Genomic DNA, 19,788 nt, shown 5'->3' with positions numbered 1-19,788 from the left:
GTGGGAAGAATGCCTTTTTATACCGGGTCAGTGCAAAGAATGCCCTTTACATTGGTGGTCAGTGTATGGCTCCTTACATTGATGGTCAGTGGTCCTGCCCTGCTTAGCCAAGTGATGTTGCTGCTGGAACTACGGCGTCAACATCAGTAAATTATTGGAGCCATCTTTTTTAAACAGGATAAGTTAATTTAGGATTTCTGGTGCAGTAACAGACACTCCATCAACATTTTTAGTTGTGGACATGAGAGCTAAATTCATATCTGCATAAAGTACTCATGTAGAGTTTAATTGTGCTGAGACGTTATGTGATACAAAACTCCTGTGTCCAAAACAATAAGGCTTATAATGCAAGCAATTTACATACCCCTCAACAAGTATATGGATTGCTTACTGTGTACTGTGCAACTCTTTGAACCTAAACTCTGTCTCTACAGTTACCATAAAGAAGAGAAGAAAATATTCTTTCACAATCATCTTTTCCAGTGACCAAATATTTTCTGTCTTAGTGTTTTGTATCCCATATCTGTTTGTGGCATGGAGATGCCAAAATATTTCATATCATATATTATTCCCTTATATAAGGGTAATACACTCTAAATGGAAATATACAAGTATACAAATGTGCATGTTTGTATATGTTCGAATTCACTGTGGTGTCAAACCTAATGCAAGAAACTGTAGCTAATTATTTTTTTTTTCATTTTGGATAGGGTGGAGAGGAATTACCATTTCTGCCATTTCTGAGTACTTTTTATGTCTATGGCCCCAGAGGGTAGATGTTCCCTCACTTCCTATCCCTGTGACACCAGGATAGAAATTGGTAATTCGATTGTCACCAGGACAGGAAGGCCCTGTAGTGGAATGTTGATATTAACTCCTACATTTCATATTGTTAATATTATTTAGCATATACGGTACATTATTATTATTCATAGTATGTAATAATTAAAGTCCGAGACATTGTAAAGCACTATATATACATATACATTCAACAGATGAACTTTAGATGAACCCTAACAGCATATAAGACACACTTGGCAAGTGAGAATGTGTCAGTCTATGTGCTTGGGCTGAGGTAGAATTCAAATAGAAGGGTTTAGATCAAGTTAGGAGACATACTGTGCGCAGGATGTAAGATTTATAGTTAGTGGCAGTGACGTAGGCCTAAGCATCCAATCATATTGTAGCCCTTATGGTTGTATTGTAACATTTCTTATAAAAAGGGGCCTGCAAGCCCTTTTTAACTGTTTGTTGCCAGCTGCAGTTATCATTAAACTTGCTAAATTAAGCTTCTTCCTGGTCCTCTATTTCAGCACAGACAGCAATAGAAACATTTCTAGAAGGTCTATGTTTTCCCATTCTATAAAAAATGTTTTACTGGGTCCCCATTACTTTCCCATTACTTCCGGTCTTAACTAAATATAGGGGGTATCCTTTTTAACAGGGACACAGATGACCATAATATCCCAATAAAGGCTCTAACCCGTTTCCCATGCTATCTAAAACAAAATCAAAAAGTGTTGGCTAGGATTGGGCTATAAGATGACGTCGGTCTCTCTTTGGGCATGCTTTTTGACTATTGATGATAATTTTGTGGTTTAAAGAAACAAGTGACATTGTAGCTATCATACAAATTACCAACAAAAAGATCAGATATTCTCTGTAGCTAACTGTTATGTTTCCATTTTCAGAAGTGAACATCCATTAGCACAACTATACTGTCATTCTATTATGGAGAACCACCACTTTGACCAGTGCCTCATGATACTAAATAGCCAGGTCAGTGCATACTTCTGATAGAGTCTCTGTGGACATGATTGTGGCTTAGAGAAGTAGGAAGAGATTTTCTTTATTGATTCATGATGGAGCAGATAATTAAACCAAACTAACAGCAATGGCATTAAATCTCATTGAGAGAAAGAGAGAAATGCACAAGTAATATGCCTGCAAGTATTAGTTAAAAGTGACACATATGAGCAGGATTCCCTTGGAACATACTCCATGTTCATCATTTTTTATGTAACTATGCAGTGAATTTATAGCATATAAATCAAAATCACTGTGTTCTAGAGGAGATTGAAACAACATAAAAATCACTTTTACTTTAAACTATCTGTGTAGCTACTGCCAGATAATGGGAAATCAGTGTATTTGGTACCCTCTGTTAAGACCTCGGACTGTGTTTCACAAAGCTTCCTAGACCTGCGTGCTCTTTACAATGTTGTCTGCCTAGACACAGCAGATAATTCCTTAAAATGGCTGCACACACATTGAATTTAGCATTCCATTGTAGGATTAGCCTGGACAATGACAGAATATATTACTTATCTAATTAGTGAACTTAAAAGAGAACTATGGGGTAAGTGTAAGTTCTCTTTAGGATCACGAGTGGGCATATACTAACCTCCTCCCATGACCCAAAGCTCAGTATATTGCGGGCTATTGCTCATGATATACTGAGAGCGCCGGAGCTGGGACGGATCCCGGCAATACTGCCTGGATCCACCCAGCTGGCTGAGTGACAGTGGGCTCTGCCTATCTAGTGGCAGAGCCAGCTGTGCCCGCCCTCACCTGTCTGTTCCTCCACTCAGCGCTGGAGGGGAGTAGGGGGAATCCCTGCGGGGAGTGGGGACTGACTTTTACCGCTCTCTGCAGGGAGATGATCGGAAACTGAGTGTGCGACGGTATGTGTTCGCTCACTTCCCAATCAATAGAGCCGACCTGTGACAGCTTCTTTGTCACAGGTCGGCTCTAACTATGAGGATAAGTGGAAATCACTCACCTCATAGTTCTCCTTTAAGCATGTGAAAATGTTCCTTTTTATGTTACAGTATTCCTTTAAAGTATATGTATAGACAAAACATTTGTTTTAGTTTTGGATAGAGTCAGGAATGGTTCAAATCGCTGCCAGTTTATTTTGGGGGGAAATTTCCTTGCATTTCCTGTCCCAGAGACCCAACAAGATGTTGAAGAATATCTCTTAAAGTGAAAGGACAGTTTCCCTTGTTATAGGCACAATTCTAACATTTCCCCTCACCTTTTATCAGTGATAACAGTCACTAGTACAAATAAAAGGTTGAATCTCCCCAATGGATACACAGACAGCAATAAAAACTTAACAGAGTGTGTAACCTTACCCCGCTCATACAAAACTAAAAAAAACGAGATACACATTAAAAAGTTATCTTTTCTGATTTTTATGTTTTTCTTAAATGCTAGAGTTTGAAAGTTTGTATTTTGCAGGCATCTGCTGAGGCCATTGCTGTTTAGTTCCAAAGTCTGCAGACTTAATGATAAATTATAAGTAGGTTTGACTCTTTCTTTTTTATCATTCTTTTTGTGGATTGAGACTTCAGTGTGGGCCATATTAGACTGATGAATATTGCCGCTGAGTTCCCCTAAAGACATGCATTATAAAGCCAACTCACTACGCTCTACCTATAAAGAAAAGATAACTTTTTGGGACAATAACTTTTTACATTCTTATTTTTTAGTTATATGTGGAACCTGGTAAACTGAATCAGCTGCTCATATCTTTTGTCCTAAATACCCCAACAAAATCTGCCGTTATGCCTCACTCTATGCCAGTCTATCTGGGAGTTATTTGTTCCAGCACCTCCTGTTGCATCTTCCATAATATAAAGAAAAATCTCACTACAACAAGGAGAGTGAGAACCTTTCATAATGTACATAAACTGTGTGCAGACCCAGGAGCTCAAGAGCACGTATCTTACCAACAGCGTCCCTGGGAGAGAAAAGTGAAAGGAGGTTTAGTTCCCCGGCATCTACCAGAAACGGAGATATCAGTTCAGAGTGGACTGGTTCTTTAGTGTAAGAGCATCACATACATTTGCAGCACTTTTAAAAATATATGGTGATTGCTATATTTCTGTTGATTCTGGAGGAAAATGTAGTGTTAACTAATACTGTGCTTTTGTTCTCAGGGTAACCAGATTCTGAGCGGGCTTTCTGTTCAGGATTACAAGGCTGCACTGAAGATGATAAAACAGGCCATCCTCGCTACAGATCTGGCACTTTATATAAAGTAGGTATTCCAGGATCAGCAATGTATCTTCTGACTGTTCTATTATTCTCTGCTCCCTCCAGTAAGATTATATTTGATTTATTATTTTTCGGGCATGGCTCAGTCTAACTGACCATAAAAGGAATGCCTGAGTTATGTCTTTTTGGCAGTATTCAGCTTTTCTGTGCGTCACGAATAATCTGTCTTATGCCGTCAAGTTTCGTATAGGTAACATCATAACACAGCCACAAGCACTGGTCAGTTTACTTAATACAGTCAGATAGAGGTTACTGTTGGGTATTAAACACTGTGTTTGCTTTGCAGGAGGAGAGGGGATTTCTTTGAACTTATAAAAAGAAAGAAATTCAAGTGGGATGATCCAACACAAAAAGAATTGTTTGTGTAAGTATTAAGTATGGGCATGGACGGGAGTAGGGATGCACCAATACCATTTTTACTAGGCCTAGTACAAGTCCTGATACTTTTCCTCAAGTACTCACCGATGCCAGTTACCGATACCTTTTTTTTCTTTAGTGTTATGTGACAGTTTTTCTAAAACAATACAGACTAATGATTTTAGGACAGTCGTGGAGAACCAGGACCCGTTCACATCAGCTACTGAATCACATGCCGGCCGGCTCCCTTCGTTCTGGGCCGGGAGGGGGTTTAGCGGTACATTCAAGTCAATGGCACCGCAGCCACATCCTCCTGCCTGCAGTGCGATCGCCCGTACCAGAATGCGTGGCACATCAGTGCCAACGTTCCAGTCAGTTGTGCGATCGGAAAAAATGCTGCATGCACTATTTTTTGCGATCGCACTGGACCGAAACACAGGCACTGATATGCCACGCGTTCTGGGGGTGGCGGGGTGTGTGGCTGCAGTGCCATTGACTTGAATGCACCACTACACCCCCTCCTGCAACAGAACGCAGGAACCCAACCAGGATGCATCCCAGCAGCTAATCGTGCTGGAACGCACTGGAGCTGGTGTGAACAACCCTATACACACACACAGACATACACACACACACACTCTCTCCCTCCCTTCTTCCCCCATACCTGCCGCTCGGAGCAGGAGACAGTTCAAATAAATAATAAACGATCCTCTGACTACACACAGTGGCTGGGAGGAATTGCTTTGGGGATGCTCCAGAGAAGGGACATGACAGGGCTCACAGATAGCAACACATGCAGCTTAAACTCACAGAACAGGGGGTGGGGGCGGACCTGATATTACACAGAGAAATAACGGTGCATCTAGATCTTCTCGTCCAGTGTTATGTGAGCTGCTTGTGCACTAGCACCGGCTCTGCCTGTAAACTTTACACTAACCGTCCCTGAGAACCTTTCACTAACCTTTTCTGTAAACCGTAAACTAACCCGCCCTGTAACCCTTACACTAGCCTTTCCTGTAAACCTTACATCAACCTTCCCTGTAAATCTTACACCAACTCTCCCTGTAACCCTTGTTGGTTGTTTGAGGCATGGAACTCCTTACACATATAATAACACTTACACTAATGCTCCCTGTAACACTTAGACTAACCCTCCACATAACCCTTATGCTAACCCTCCATCTTTCCCTTACAACAGGGGTGCCCATAAGGTCGATCGCGATCTACCAGTCGATCGCGTAGCGATCACTGGTAGATCGCCATGTCCTCTCCTCCCGCCGCTTCTCTGGATCCCCGCTGCTCTCCCCAGCGGGGATCCGAGAAGAAGTGAAGGAACCGGCGGCGGGGGAGGACAGAGCCGCTGTCACTAACTAATGCATAGCAGTGAGGAGAGAGAGAGAGACGCTCGGCCAGGATCTGACAGCCGGCGCCTCTCTCTCCCTCACTGCTCGTCCGTTCTGTCACAGCTCCTGTTCATTCATAAGTTTCTCAATGGGGAGAAGCACTCTGTACAGAGGCTCCTCCCCATTCAGAAACAGCTTGATAGTAAAATATTTTCTTAATGAATGGGAAGCCTCTGTGCTTTCCATTCATTTAGAATAGAGACTGCAGAAAAAGAGATTGAGGACTTTGTGTCCTCAATTTCTTTTTCTATTTTAAAAGGGAAATATCAGGGGGCTTTTTAGACCCCTAATATTTCCCCGAAGCCCCCCCAAGAGTAAAAAAAAAAAAATTATGAAAATTTAAAATAAATAAAAATAAATAATGAAAATAAAATAAAAAATAGTAAAAAATAAATTTAAAAAACTTAGTTTTTTTTCCTTGCCTCAGGCGCAAAAGGAGCTGGCTACGGCTATGCTCCCGTGGTGCTCATGCGGCTGCCGGCTGAATGTGTCAGACGCTGCAGATGGAAAGGTGCAGGACACCCCATGTGCAACGTCGGCCACACGAGCACCACGGGAGGACAGGACGCCGGGACCTGTAATGTACTGGAATGCACTGGAATGTAAGCAGGCCAACTCCCTGCTTTCCGGTGCGGGAGGGGGTGTGGAGCTGTATTTAAGTCAATGGCATCGCCCACAGTGCGATCGCCCGCACTCGGAGCGCAGGCACATTAGTGCCTGCATTCCGGTCCAGTGCGATCTGCAAGAATAGTGCTCGAAGCATTTTTGCGGATTGCACTGGACTGGAACACAGGCACTAATGCAGGCGATCGCACTGTGGGCGAGGGGCCTGCCTGCGCAGCCCACGCCCCCTCCCGCCCCTGAATGCAGGTGTTTTTTCGTTGGTAGATCTCAATGAGCTCGTCATTTGAAAAGTAGATCTCCAGATGAAAAATAGTGGGCACCCCTGCCTTACAACATCCCTTTTTGTAACCCTTACTCTAACCTTCCATGTAAACCTTACACTAACCTTCCCTCTAACCCTTTTAAATACCCTTTCTGTAAATATTACATTACCCTTGCTGTATCTCTTATGCTAACCCTCCTTGTATCCTTTGCATGGACTCTCCCTGTAATGCTTACACTAAACCTTAAAGGAGAAGTATGGGGTTAGGGCTTTTCCCCATAGTTCTCCTTAGGGTAAAGGGAGGACACAAACTAGCGTCTTCCCGTCACCCTAAGCTCAGTATACTGCGAGCTACAACTCGCGTTATACTGAGACGCCGCCGCTGAAGCGGATCCCGACAATTATGTCTGGATCCGCCCAGCTGCGTGAGTGACAGCTGGCTCTGCCTATCTAGAGGGGGGGAAGAGCCTTTAATGTTACTTATACGAGCCTTTCATTATCAGGGGTGTGGAAATGAAGAAAAAAAAACTACTTGTCCAAGGGCTAAATCGTGGGCCCAAATCTATTTGTCCTTCATGACAATCTACTTGTCCCAATCCAAAAAAATTGTTTTAATAAAAACTAAGGCTGCACCAATACCGTTGGAAGCAGGTTTCCCGGCCAATCACAATCAAGCAGGCCAAACAACATGGAGCCGGCTTCCGCGGCAATCAGGAACCTGGGCGGGAAACTGGTTCGATGCTGATTGGCCAGGAAGCCGGCTTTCCAGCCAATCAGCAAGGAGCCGGCTTCCCGGCCAATCAGAAAACCAGGAGGCGTGTCATTACTTGCCGCACGGCTTCCTGATTGCACGGGAAGCTGGCTCCATGTTTCCCTACGGCACTGCCAGTCAGAGGAAATTTTCATCTGGCCGTAAGTACCAATAACGGGGAAGGTATCGGAGCATTTGGGTGAGTACAAGTACCCGCCCAAATACTCGGTATCGGCACTGATACCAGTATTGGTGCACCCCTAATCAAAACATATTTGACTGTGCTAAATAGCGCTTCTCACTGGTCAGCACAGTCATCTAACCACGTTGACCAATGAGTGCTTGCAATTTGCGAGCGAAATTCAAAATGCATAGGGGAGGACTGCGCTGGACAGCAGTACGGGGGACAGATAGTACACCCATACTGATGGAGGGGAGGGATTGTTCGCCGAAAGGTAAGTATGCCCAGTGGGTGGCGGTTTGGGAGAGATGGGGCCAGATTTAATCGGATAATTTTTATTTTTCCATATTACCTGGGAAAATTAACTTACCCTTTAATGCACATTGTGTGTGTGTAAGAGAATTCTGGCTGCAATCTTAAAGCACATGCAGAATGTCCTACGCATGCGTTTATTTGCATGCAGATGGCGGGGCCAGCAGGGTTTCATTTGTATTTTTTTATTTTATTTTATTTTTTACTTTTGAGCAGACGTTCTTCGTCTGCTCTACGGGCTCTATGGCTGAGCCGTTGTGCCGTAGTCTTCGGGGTCCCCCAGGATAGCGGGGGCCCCCGAAAACTATGACGGGGGGTGCGGGCAGACACGATCGCCACTGCTCAAATTGATACAAGTGGTCTGATCAGACCACTCATAGTAAACGAGCGGCGGCGGCTCCACATTGTACATTCAGCTTCACTTGTCCGGAGCCGGGCTAAATGTACATAAAAACTACTCGCCGGCGCCCGAAACGGCATGTCCCGGGCGTCGGGCGATAGGAATTCCACATCCCTGCTTTCATGCTCTCTGATTCATATCAGTGCATCCTAATGTTTAAAAGCCCAACTCTGACCATTTGTTTCGGTCATGGAAAGAATAGAGAAGGATTAGAACCTCAGTTATGTTTATTTTGCTCTCTGTGACTCTCTGATAAGGTTGCCCCTCTCTTCCTGACCAGTGCCCACACAGAAAGTGAAGGAAATGTGCCCCCCTATCAGGTATATGGATAGCAACTAAACACGGACAGAGTTCAAACCATCCTCCCCTTTATCCGAAACTGGAAAAGGTTGGAGTTGAGCTTTTTTGTGGTTAGTTTTTCATACATATTATGTCCTGTGAGTTGAAAAAATTGGAATTTCTTATATGTATATTTTGCTTTTTGCCATTAACCGATCAGCAACCATTAACAGCAATGATAAGATAAACCAGAGTGGAATTTGGGGGTTTTCCAGTTATATCAATAAACATCTTTCTTGCAAGACTTTGTCTCCATGGTAGAAGTCACACATGCACAGTCCAGTTTTAGGGAGGCCTATGCAAACAGGACCTAGAGCTTGCTTTCTTTCTTTTCTTCTCTCTCTCTCTCTCTTTCTCTTTCTTTCTTATTAAAAAAAATCAAGACAATATCACCAAAAGAAAGCATTGTTTCGCCTACAAAAATTATATTTGTATTACCTTGTTATTACAAAGTTATTGTCAACTTAACAGGTCCATTACAGAAATGTAACAATCCTCTGGTCCATGTGGGGTATAGGTGTGAGAGCTGAACTAGTTAATAACATAAGTTAGGAAAGAAAGAGTAAGCCCTAAACTACAAACTTCCATTAGGCTGTACAGGAACCCAAGTTTCAAATGTGATTTTGTGTTTTCTGCAGGGCAATGCTGATGACTGCTTGTGATCTGTCTGCAATAACAAAACCCTGGCCAGTTCAACAGCGGGTCTGTATTTAACTCAACCTAGCCCATCCCTGTATTTTTATTGTAAATATGATTTACATGAGATATTTAATTCATACTAACAAAATGTTGTTAACCTTCTTCTTATATGTTGAATGTTTTTTAAACTTTAACCTGAAGTGACAAATATGGACCATTTTAGACTTCCTTACTAAAATGCTAGTTTCCGGTTATGCTGATCTGCTGACTTCATTACTGTCTCTGTTCACTAATCTAGATTAAGCATGCAGATAGGAAAGTCATAGAATAGTCAAAAGCCCTTACCTACATACTTTTTCTGGGATAATGACTCCAAGTATTAAAGCAAGGGGGGCAGTTATTTTAGAAGGAGATGTCAACTATGGCAGTCTCCATGTTGCTCTTGTGACATATTTCCTTTATGGTAAATACAATGATCACCTATAACATTATGACCACTAAATATTATATCACTAACATTGAGCAGGTTTCCCTTTTGCCCCTAAAAAACACTCACCTGTCGAGGCATGGTCTCCACCATACCTCTGAAGGTATGCTGTGGTATCTGGCACCAAGCCTTCAGTAGCAGATCCTTTAAGTCCTGTAAGTTTCAAAGTGGGGTCTCCATGGATCGGACTTTTGATCTGGAGAATTTGGAGACCAAGCCAACACCTCAAACTCATTGTTGTATTCCTCACACCATTCTTGAACCATGTTTGCAGTGTGGCAAAGTGCATTATCCTGCTGAAAGAGGCCACAATGTTTAGGTAGATGGTATGTGTCAAAGTAACATCCATATGAATGGCAAGACCCAAGGTTTCCCAGCAGAACATTGCCTAAAGTATCACACTGCCTCCAACGGCTTACCTTCTTCCCAGACATGCACCTTGCCATACACATGACGTAAAAGAAACCGTGATTCATCAGAGCAGGCCACCTTCTTTCATTGCTTCATGGTCCAGTTCTGATGCTCATGTGCCCATTGTAGTGCCCATACAAACTGCGATTACTGTGTGTTCAGAAACCTTTCTTTCGGAACGAGCATGAACCTTTTCAGCACATTGAGCTACAGTAACTTTTCTATCAGGTCAGACTACATGGGCCAGCTTTTGCTCCCCATGTGCGTCAGTGAGCCTTGGCCACTCGTGACCCTGTCATCAGTTCACCTGTTTTCCTTCCTTGGACCACTTTTGGTAGGTCCTCAACACTTTGGCCTTGTGATGGCTCCAACTAGTCATTTTGGAGTTTGCACAGGCTTTCGTTTGCTTCCTCCCAGCATCTGAACGGACCTGTTGGGGAGTGAAGGAAAGGTAATTGTATGCTGCTGGGCAGAGGGAATATTAAGTGACCCTGTTATTTTGCCCTGCATGGACAAAGTAAATGGTAATTTTAATGCTAAGGGGCATTTTTTTTTTAAACAAAAGTATATTCAAAGTACATACCCTTGACTACATTAAAACATATCTTGGTATTGACCTCATCTGTTAACAAGAGCAGTATACAGTATTTTGCTATTTAAGTATATCATTCCAGCATAAGCAAATTTGGGGAGGAATGGTTTGGATGGTTCATGCATAGTAAAAACATTAGTCCAACCTCCTCAACATTGTGTGGATGCTGAAAGGGAAAGAGTTGGCCAAACAGGAACTGCTTTCCTATAATAATTGTGAATGCATCACTGTAAGTGGTGTGGCACATGACACCCAAAAATAAGTAATCTAATTCCATATAAACATGTAAAAAAATAATGTAATGTAACATAGCTGCCACATGCCAGCAAAGCTTTGTGGGTCCTGGGACACAAAAGCTAAACCAAATACATTAGCTGAGGATAAACTGGTAAATAAATGACAATAAAATATCAACTAAATAATGGTGGGTATATAAATTGCTAATTCGTACACATGATAATGATCAAAATGTGTCTGCAACCTCACCTTATATAGTTATAGGATCAAAGTTACAAAGTAATCAGCACTTCATCCACCTGAAAGAGGAACATCTATATACAGCTCCAAAGGCAAAGTAATGTCACTGGTGTATATAGACTTCCAACACACAAACAAGCCTACTAAATACATGTTTGACGAGACTTCTCTATGTATTTATAGGTATACACATTACCAATATATGCTCCCTGCATAAATATAAACAATCTTTTTAGGCTGCCATACATTCAAAGAGAAAACTGTCCACGATGACCACAGTATGTTTTACTTCTATGTTCTGGTCCTCATAATATCAGGGAGCTGTAGGGGGATATACCACAGGATAACCTATGGACAGGAGGGCATAAATTGAGTCTATATGAAACACAAGATGTGAAGCCATGAATGTATCAAACATAGGCAGATGTATTTCTTTGAAGCACAGTAAAATATTTACAACGCAATCATAACATTAAAAATAGAAACAAATAAAAAGACGATTTTAACAATGTGGATGATGTGGCACCAGATGGAGCCCTGGGCCGCTGGCCAGTAAGTAGAATTTCTGGAAAACAGATAATAATGCAAGCGGAAAGCAGAAACAATGGATATAATTATCTGAATTGCATGGGTCAATTTTAGAAGGTCAAGTGAAAGCATCATTATCTGTCTTGGCTGCTCACTTTATGGGTCAGATTGCTTGGGGTGTAGACAAGGACATTCATGAGAATCTGTTTGCTGCAAGTGGCGATCATGGTTCTGTCTTTTTAACCGTTTCTAACGTCTTCCTTCTATTGTAAAAGTGCTCATAGCACATGGTTATATGAATGTTGGGTACAGCTCCTGTAATAAAAGCTCCTTGTTTATCCAAGCTTCCACATGGTAGAGGTATGGTGCCATAATAATGAGCAAATCCAATGAGTCAGACAGAGGTGTCAAGCACCGCTAGATGCTTTGGTCCACAGAATACAGCTCAGTGCTGAATGAAGCCAATATTTGGCAAATTATGTACTGAGTATCTAAGAATTTAACTCCTTTATGACTGAGCTTTTTTTCCGCTTCTGTTCCTTAATGGCTGAAGCACTTTTTAAATTTTTGCTGTGTGATTCTTTCACAGCAGTAATATACTTTTTTTACTAAGTGTACACACACATATTATATATTGTTTTTTACTGGACAGATAGGGCAATATGATTATATCACATATGTGTACCTATTGCCTCACTTAGGATGAATAAAATATAAAATAATTGTAAAAAACATAAAGAAAACACTTTTCCCCCAATTTTGATCATTATTATTTCTTAGAAAAATAGCACAGCTAAAAAAAAAAAAGCATTAAAATAAATTAATTTATTTGTCCTTTTTTTTTAGAAACACCTCACATTCCTAGGGTCTTTTTTTTTTGTATTCTGACACGAAGCCGTGTCAGAATAGAAAAAAAAAAATTTGCCCATTGGAATGCATTGCTAGATTCCTATTGGCTATTTCAATTTGCAATAGCCTATAGTAAACAAGCATTTTACCCGCCCTCTGCTGCAGTTCTCCATCAGGTCCATTAGCAGAGGGCGTGTACACCGCTAGTTTACTATTGGCTATTGTAAATTGAAATAGCCAATAGGAATCTAGCAATGCATTCCAATGGGCAAAAAAGTTTTTGTCTTTTTTTTCTATTCTGACATCGCTCAGTGTCAGAATAGAGGGGGAAAAAAAAGAAAAATCAGTGTTTTTCTTCTAGGTGGCTGGGAGCGGGAGGCTCCCAGAGCGCCCGGGAGATAGAAAACTGTTGGGCGGAGCTACCTGTCACTGCTAGCTCCGCACAATAGTTTTCTATTTACTTTTTTAAACTATTTTTCTGTTCTGCTCGGTCCCTCTGAGGCACCGAGCAGAACAGCCGAGCCGAATGCCGCTCAGCGGCATTCGGCTATTCACTCACTGCTGTTCGGCATCTATAAGAATAGGCCGAACAGCAGTGAGCAGCCTGCCGGAGGTTTGGCTCAGCCGATCCAGGTGTTGGATCGGCTGAGTCGAACTCCTTCTGCACTTCAGATCAGCCGAACATGCTGAGCATGTTCGGCCGACCTGAAGCCATGCGAAGCAAGCCGATGTACGGCTGATTTCAGCCGATATATGGCTGAAATCAGCCGTACCAGCCTGAAGTGAATAGCCGAACAGTGTTCGGCTCACTTCACTTCAGGTCGGTCATTCACTCTGCTGCCTATGGCAGCTTAGGGAATAGACCCCTATGTTTTATGTACAATAATGTTATAATAAATAATTTCACCGATTCTGATTAATCTTTTATTGACAAATGGTTGTAATGATCAACTTAATGCAAGTGAATACATTTATAAACAAAGGAATCTGTGACCAGTATACGAGGTGACAACTGCAAAGTTGTCTGCGAATGGTAAGTTGTAACTTCATGGGCCCATAAACTCCTCACCTCTTCACATTGCTGGAAGTAACTGTGATGTCTACATTGAACAGTGTTTTTATGTTATAAAAATAAAACTTTATGTTTTCAGATAGCAGAACTTGTCGCTACAGAATTTTATGACCAAGGGGATAAAGAGAGGAGGGAGCTGAATATCGAACCAATTGTAAGTATCAGCTTCACTGTTCCATTTGTATCCTTAAAGTGTCCTATTCAAATTTTAAAGTGGAACTTTGGAAAACACCCAAAAATGACATATATGATGCAGTCTGCCACTAGCATTACCACTGCAGTTTTTGGAGTCCCTCCTGTAACATAGTTTTATTACCCATTGATCCTGACAGCAGACCAGAGGCGCGTTCAGTTGCTCAGCCAGGAGGAATGCGGAGTTAGCAAACCACCGTTAAACGCTGTCCTTCAAGTCAGCCCTCAGCACTGCTAACTTAGCACTTGCAGCGGAGTGTGACGTGCATAGTAGGAGAAGTTGGGGACAGAGCACCAGCGGCCATTGTAACTGTGGGCACACCTGGCAGCGATGGAGAAGGGTGCCTGACCCCAAAGGGGAAAATCTGAATTGGAGAATTTCTCCGAATGAGCTATGTTGTCCTAGATTGTTCACTTCTCCTGCCTTCTCCAAACTCTTCACCCTTTTGTGAATAACCCTGCAAATGTTTTGGTAAAAATTGTAAAACAATTGAAATTGTAAAACAGTAGAATTTGCACTAATGGCAGAGTTTAACACTGAATCCTTCACCATTTTGCTTAGAACTGTGCAGCCAAAGTGTTCAGTAAAGCTGCTACAGCAAACCGAAACACTGCAGAAGAGCTACTCGGCACTAGGCTAAGAAACTGAACTTGACTCTGCTATTTTTCCTATAACAGGGTGACAACGCTATTGATTCTGCAGTGAAACCATGCTACAGTGCTGTGACACTGTGGACTGGGAAGTTGTAGACGAACTTTAGATTAACATTAGACTTTAGGTTTAGATGGATTTTAGGCAAGTGGCAAACAAATCACAGCTCAACTTTGCTGATCATTTTAAGCAGTTAAAGCAACAGTTTCTTTTCTTTTGGGAAAATTAATAACATGTGACTGTTGCAAGCACCCATATAACTGCCAGTTTGGTTTCAGATTTACTGGCAAAATCAACAGGTAATAAAACAGTTGCGGGGTTGACTTAGAAAAAAAAGAGTGCTGAGTTAGTGCTATGTTACTACTCATATACCTGTATGTCATTTTTTACTTTGCCCATAGTTACACTTTAAGCTAGCCTAGTCACATTTGTCATGAGTTCACAGCAACATTTTTTTTAATATCAGAGTATGGTCTTGTATCATTCCCTTTTCTGCCAGGGCAAAAGAACAGTTCTTAGTTAGTGCAAAGATCTGCAACATCTGCAAACATGTGAAGATCTCTATATATGAATGTGCATTGCTCATAGACTTTGCTACCTTTGCTTTGCTAAAGAGGTTCTTTATTAAAAAGTTACTTTAAAGCCTAACTTCAGCCCAAATGTTATGTTCCAGTTTTGGGTAGAGTGGGAAAGAGGAAATTGTTACCCGATTAGGGAGATTTTCTCTTAACTATATGTCTTTGTGATGCCTGTACAGGTCGCATACACCAATAAAGATATTGTCAAAAGTTCTAAGCTTTCCCCACTCTACTACTACTGCTCTACTTTTTTTGTCTGTGTGATTGTTTTCCCTTACCCTCCCCTTTTCATTAAGGAACGCAGATTGCAATTAAAAAAACTGTGATTGAGACTCTAACCCTTCCCCGCTCTATCTAAAATGAAATCATTTTTGGCTGGAGTTGGGATTTAAAATGTTTTGAATTTTCTCCAATCGTAACTGCACCCCCTTTGCTACCCCATTCTGCTCGGCCAGAAGTGCATGTGGTTAGATCTTGATTGGGATAAACTTGGTTGCCAGTAAGGTGCTGTCTACTGGCGCCTTTACTCTTTTCCTTGGAGAACCCATTTAAACTCTACACAATCTGACAGCTGCTGGTTAGGTAAATTATGGAAAAGCTGCATCATACATGGCATCCCTTAAATTCATGCAACCAGCAATGCAGGATTTCCCAAGCTTTGCTTAGTTGTGTGCTGCCATTACAACTTTTGCAGGTCCCACCTACCAACGCCTATTTCAGGAGACTGTATTTACCAAAATGTCGGGAACACATACAAACCAAGGCACACTATCTTGGCATGCTCCCTGTGTTATCTGCTGGTATCATACATTCTCCCATAAAGCAGTTCTACAGAGAACTCCTGTGCCCTGCTGTACTTCCCCTACAATTAGGGTGAGTACTGCCGGCTATGGATGTCCGAACTCACTATATTAATGTATTACCTGTACTGCTTGTGTCATGTTAATTTTCATTTTTGGGAAAAGTCATGAAAGCCGAAAGTCATGTTTGACCTCCGTTTCAGGTGCTAACACTAGTTACATTTAAAGACGTATTAATGAATATCTAGCTGCAATCATTTGTGTATTTTATAGATGCCTGGAGTTCAGCTTTAAATGTCTGACCTGGTATGATCATGTTTCAGGATCTCATGAACAGAGAGAAGAAAGACAAAATACCCAGCATGCAGGTTGGATTTATTGACGCAATCTGCTTAGAGCTTTATGAGGTTAGTGTTTTGTGTTTGCTGTGTCTGCTTATGCTTTCCTCCTAACAATTAAAATGAAATTCTTCCATACTTCCATACTACATGTTGTTAAGGCTGTGGGGCTAAAGTATAAAATGGAGCAGTGGAAAAATACAACTGTTGTCCATAACGACCAGTCATGTGTTAGTGTTCATTTACTAAACTGTTGTTAATATTGAGCAAAGGCTGAGGTATATCTCCATTGCCTTTTTTATAATAAACCTCCATCCTCTCAGTAATTTAAGAAGGAATATACCTTTTTACACTTAAATACTTGTTTGGCTGGGAAAGGGGAGAAGGAATATGTAGAAATACTTACCTTACTTCTCACTCCCCTGGCAAGCAGTTATCTCCTACGCTGTCCCACACTCCAGGTTGTGGCCATGTCCTCAGCATCCTCTTATACAATGTAGGACTGCTGATTTGGCATTGTATGTGATGATGGCGGAGAGCTGCAATCAGCCAAACAGGAAATTGAAGCTGCTTCGGGGGACCGGAGAGGAGGAAGCCTGCAGGAACGCGGAATGGGCACTGCAAGGGTGAAATTAAAAGCAGCCCAGAGTTAGGCTGTAAGAGAATCCAAATACCAATGAGCATGTGGAAAGTAACCTACACAAGCAATCAGGTTTTAACAGTCCATACATTTAAGAGACTCGTGCTGACCAGTTACTATGGTTCACTATTCTATGCTCATCTCTGTGTAATATGCACATGTGTTTTGTATAAACGTGTCATTCAGCCTACTGGGTTTGAATGGAAGGAACAATGACATTCACTCATCCTTTTTTGTCTTTGCCATTTCTGTAGGCCTTAACGCAGGTATCAGAGTCTTGTTACCCACTGCTGGAGGGCTGTCTGAGGAACAAAGGGAAGTGGCAGGTTTTGGCCGAGCAGCAAGAGAAAGGTCTGATGAACGGAGACAGCAGTCAGCCTAAAATGAACTGTGACATTGAATAAGCAACAGCAACAGCAGCTCTCTTTTTTGTGGTACAAATTAGTATTACACTGTTTGAAACATGAAATATATTTTGCCACTTATATTTATTAATTTCACATTTTCGTTTAAGGAAATAATAAGCAAATGTAAATGAAATTACATTGTAATGTTTTCTACAGAAGCAATATATTTTCTGATGTATATAAGGTTACATCCACAGTTTGGAGCTCCTTGGGGATGTCGCTTGTTTGTATTGCCTCTTTAGGATCAGTGCCTTAATGCATGGACCGGTTCCACTTTAACTAAACAGAAGGTCACCTGTGGTGGCCAGCACAATGCTCCTTCAATAACACAGCACAATATGGAAATATTCTAACATCGCACTCCGTAAGCATTTCATACAGTGTGCTGAAGGACTGTCCGGTAAATATAGGTTGGTTTATTTAAAACATAGAGAGACTGGTAACTGTGACAATTACATATGTAAAAAAAAAATGAATATGGAAAGAGGCACACAAATGCTCTGTAGTACACCAGTGCGAGGAAGGGTGGAGATTATAGTTCAGGCAGCCTGGCTGCAGCTGTATCCCTTGCACCTTGATAAAGATGTTTTAAATAAGTGTGTGCTCTTGGCACAACTGACTTCCCAATAATAAGCTCATTAGAGGTACTCCTGCCTCTTTCTTGCCTGAAATGGTTAATAACAGAGAATGCTGCAACTGATATATAAACAACTAACACTAAGGGAAAAAAGGATGGTTCCCACAGCAAACATTCAGAGCTGTACTTTGATCTCCTGGCCTAGAATGGATCGAACGTGACCGGTTGTCATGTGCAGCACAGGTTTTTTTACTCCAGTTTAATTGGTGCCAATATGTTACCAGATCAAATTTAGGAACACTAAATGCCACTGGAAACTTGTACAGTTTGACCTCTACAAAAAGTGATATCTAGATCACCTGCATTCAGGGATATGCCTACAGCCCCATACAGAAGCATACACTGTCATTTGTAGATGTACCTGTACAGCCGCAGCTTCAGGCGTCCTGTCATTGATTTGCACAGGCTGGCTGTACGGTGCCCCTGTCACTTCTGGCCAGAGAAATATGCCGGGATGTATGCTGTACTAGCCTCTTGTGACCGTGTGCAAGAGGCCTAAGTGGCTGCTTCTTTAGTAACAAGTTCCAGAAGAAGATTGTATGCTGTAAAACCAACATTGTAAAAATGTAAGGTTCAGAAATTATTTTAATTTCTGCCCATTTGAGTGTCAGGTGGTTTGAAGACAGCCATTGATCTAAAGGCTGATGGTTGTATTATATTACCTTTGCATGATAGTACATAACATTGGCATCTCTGGTCATAATACATTCTCAGAATATGTGAAATCCCTACTCGGTGATTATAATAAGGCCATCCATTGCTAGCATTTCCATTTGGTAGACCTAAGTACTGTATATAAAGGCACCATATGTAATTAGCAGCATTCAAGATACAAACTACATCATTTGTTTTCTTCATATGCATTATTTCTTCCATTACTGCGTTTGTATTAATGCTGATTTCCTATATCTGGTCCAGTAATGACATACTGGATCTGAGCAGAATTTCCCTTATTAGCCAGCACAACCATTCACCATTCCAATACCTCCAAGAGTTTTAAAAAGTAAATTTTAAGGGGAATTCATGTTTTCCTACCTGTTTTGTTCTTTGTTATGGTTAGGAATATGCATTTTTTTTTTTTAAAGGTGTCGTCTTTATCTTGAGTCACGTAAATATAAAATATGGCATGTTATTATTTTGTATTCTCCTTTGCTGCCAGCAGGTGGAGTTTTAGTCTACATTTCACATGCTTTACAGAGACTCCTTTGCCTCTTTGTTGTAAAAGCCTGTTGTTGACAGTGCTCAATAGCTCAAGCTGCAATTTACAAATAGAAATGAGAGTCAGAAGAGCCATTCCTTACTAATTGCCTTTTCCAAGGCCACACAAAGCCAGACTACTTATTTGGATAACCCAAAGTGCTTTTAGAGTCCATGGTCTTAAATATTTATTTGTTTAACAATGATTGTATGTATATAATTAAAAAAAACAGATGTAACACATCAGCTTATAAACTATAAACTTTAAATAAATGTGATCCAAAGCAGTTATAGATTCTAGTAGAAATATTGTGAGGTTGTGAAATAGTATGTTGGCACTGAATAAAAAGTTACACTTGAGTCCCACCTCTTGGTGGCTTAAAGAATAAGGGGTGTGCTGGTAGAATCAGGACAAATAGGAGATTGTGACAAAGTGTGGTCCTTTCTATAAAGAATTTCATGGTTACAAAAGTTAGAAAATGCCCATCAAGTTCAACAGAAAAAAAACATCCTTCATCATTAGAACGCTAAGCCTTCAGCTGATCCAGAGGAAGGCAAAAATCCATTATGAAGCACGAGATCCAGTTTGCTGTAATGGAGG

General features: G+C 41.3%; 1 protein-coding gene across 3 annotated transcripts in view; it reads left to right on the top strand.

Moving 5' to 3' along the window:
- Nucleotides 1-17,673, top strand: part of PDE5A (phosphodiesterase 5A) — a 122,063-nt gene extending 104,390 nt beyond the window's left edge. For all 3 annotated transcript variants that reach the window (XM_018560215.1, XM_018560214.1, XM_018560216.1), the window contains exons 15-21: nt 1,692-1,779; nt 3,945-4,045; nt 4,349-4,426; nt 9,330-9,393; nt 13,826-13,900; nt 16,292-16,375; nt 17,201-17,673. In XM_018560215.1, coding sequence (XP_018415717.1) covers nt 1,692-1,779; nt 3,945-4,045; nt 4,349-4,426; nt 9,330-9,393; nt 13,826-13,900; nt 16,292-16,375; nt 17,201-17,350 — 640 coding nt within the window. In that variant the 3' untranslated portion in view covers nt 17,351-17,673. The remainder of the gene's footprint in view (nt 1-1,691; nt 1,780-3,944; nt 4,046-4,348; nt 4,427-9,329; nt 9,394-13,825; nt 13,901-16,291; nt 16,376-17,200) is intronic.
- Nucleotides 17,674-19,788: the final 2,115 nt, after the last annotated feature.

Source organism: Nanorana parkeri, unplaced genomic scaffold (assembly GCF_000935625.1).
Source record: "Nanorana parkeri isolate BGI_ZX_2015 unplaced genomic scaffold, ASM93562v1 scaffold440, whole genome shotgun sequence".
In the NCBI taxonomy this organism is placed as follows: domain Eukaryota; kingdom Metazoa; phylum Chordata; class Amphibia; order Anura; family Dicroglossidae; genus Nanorana; species Nanorana parkeri.
The sequence above is the reverse complement of the archived record's forward strand: the minus strand, read 5'-3'. Positions and strand labels throughout refer to the sequence as shown.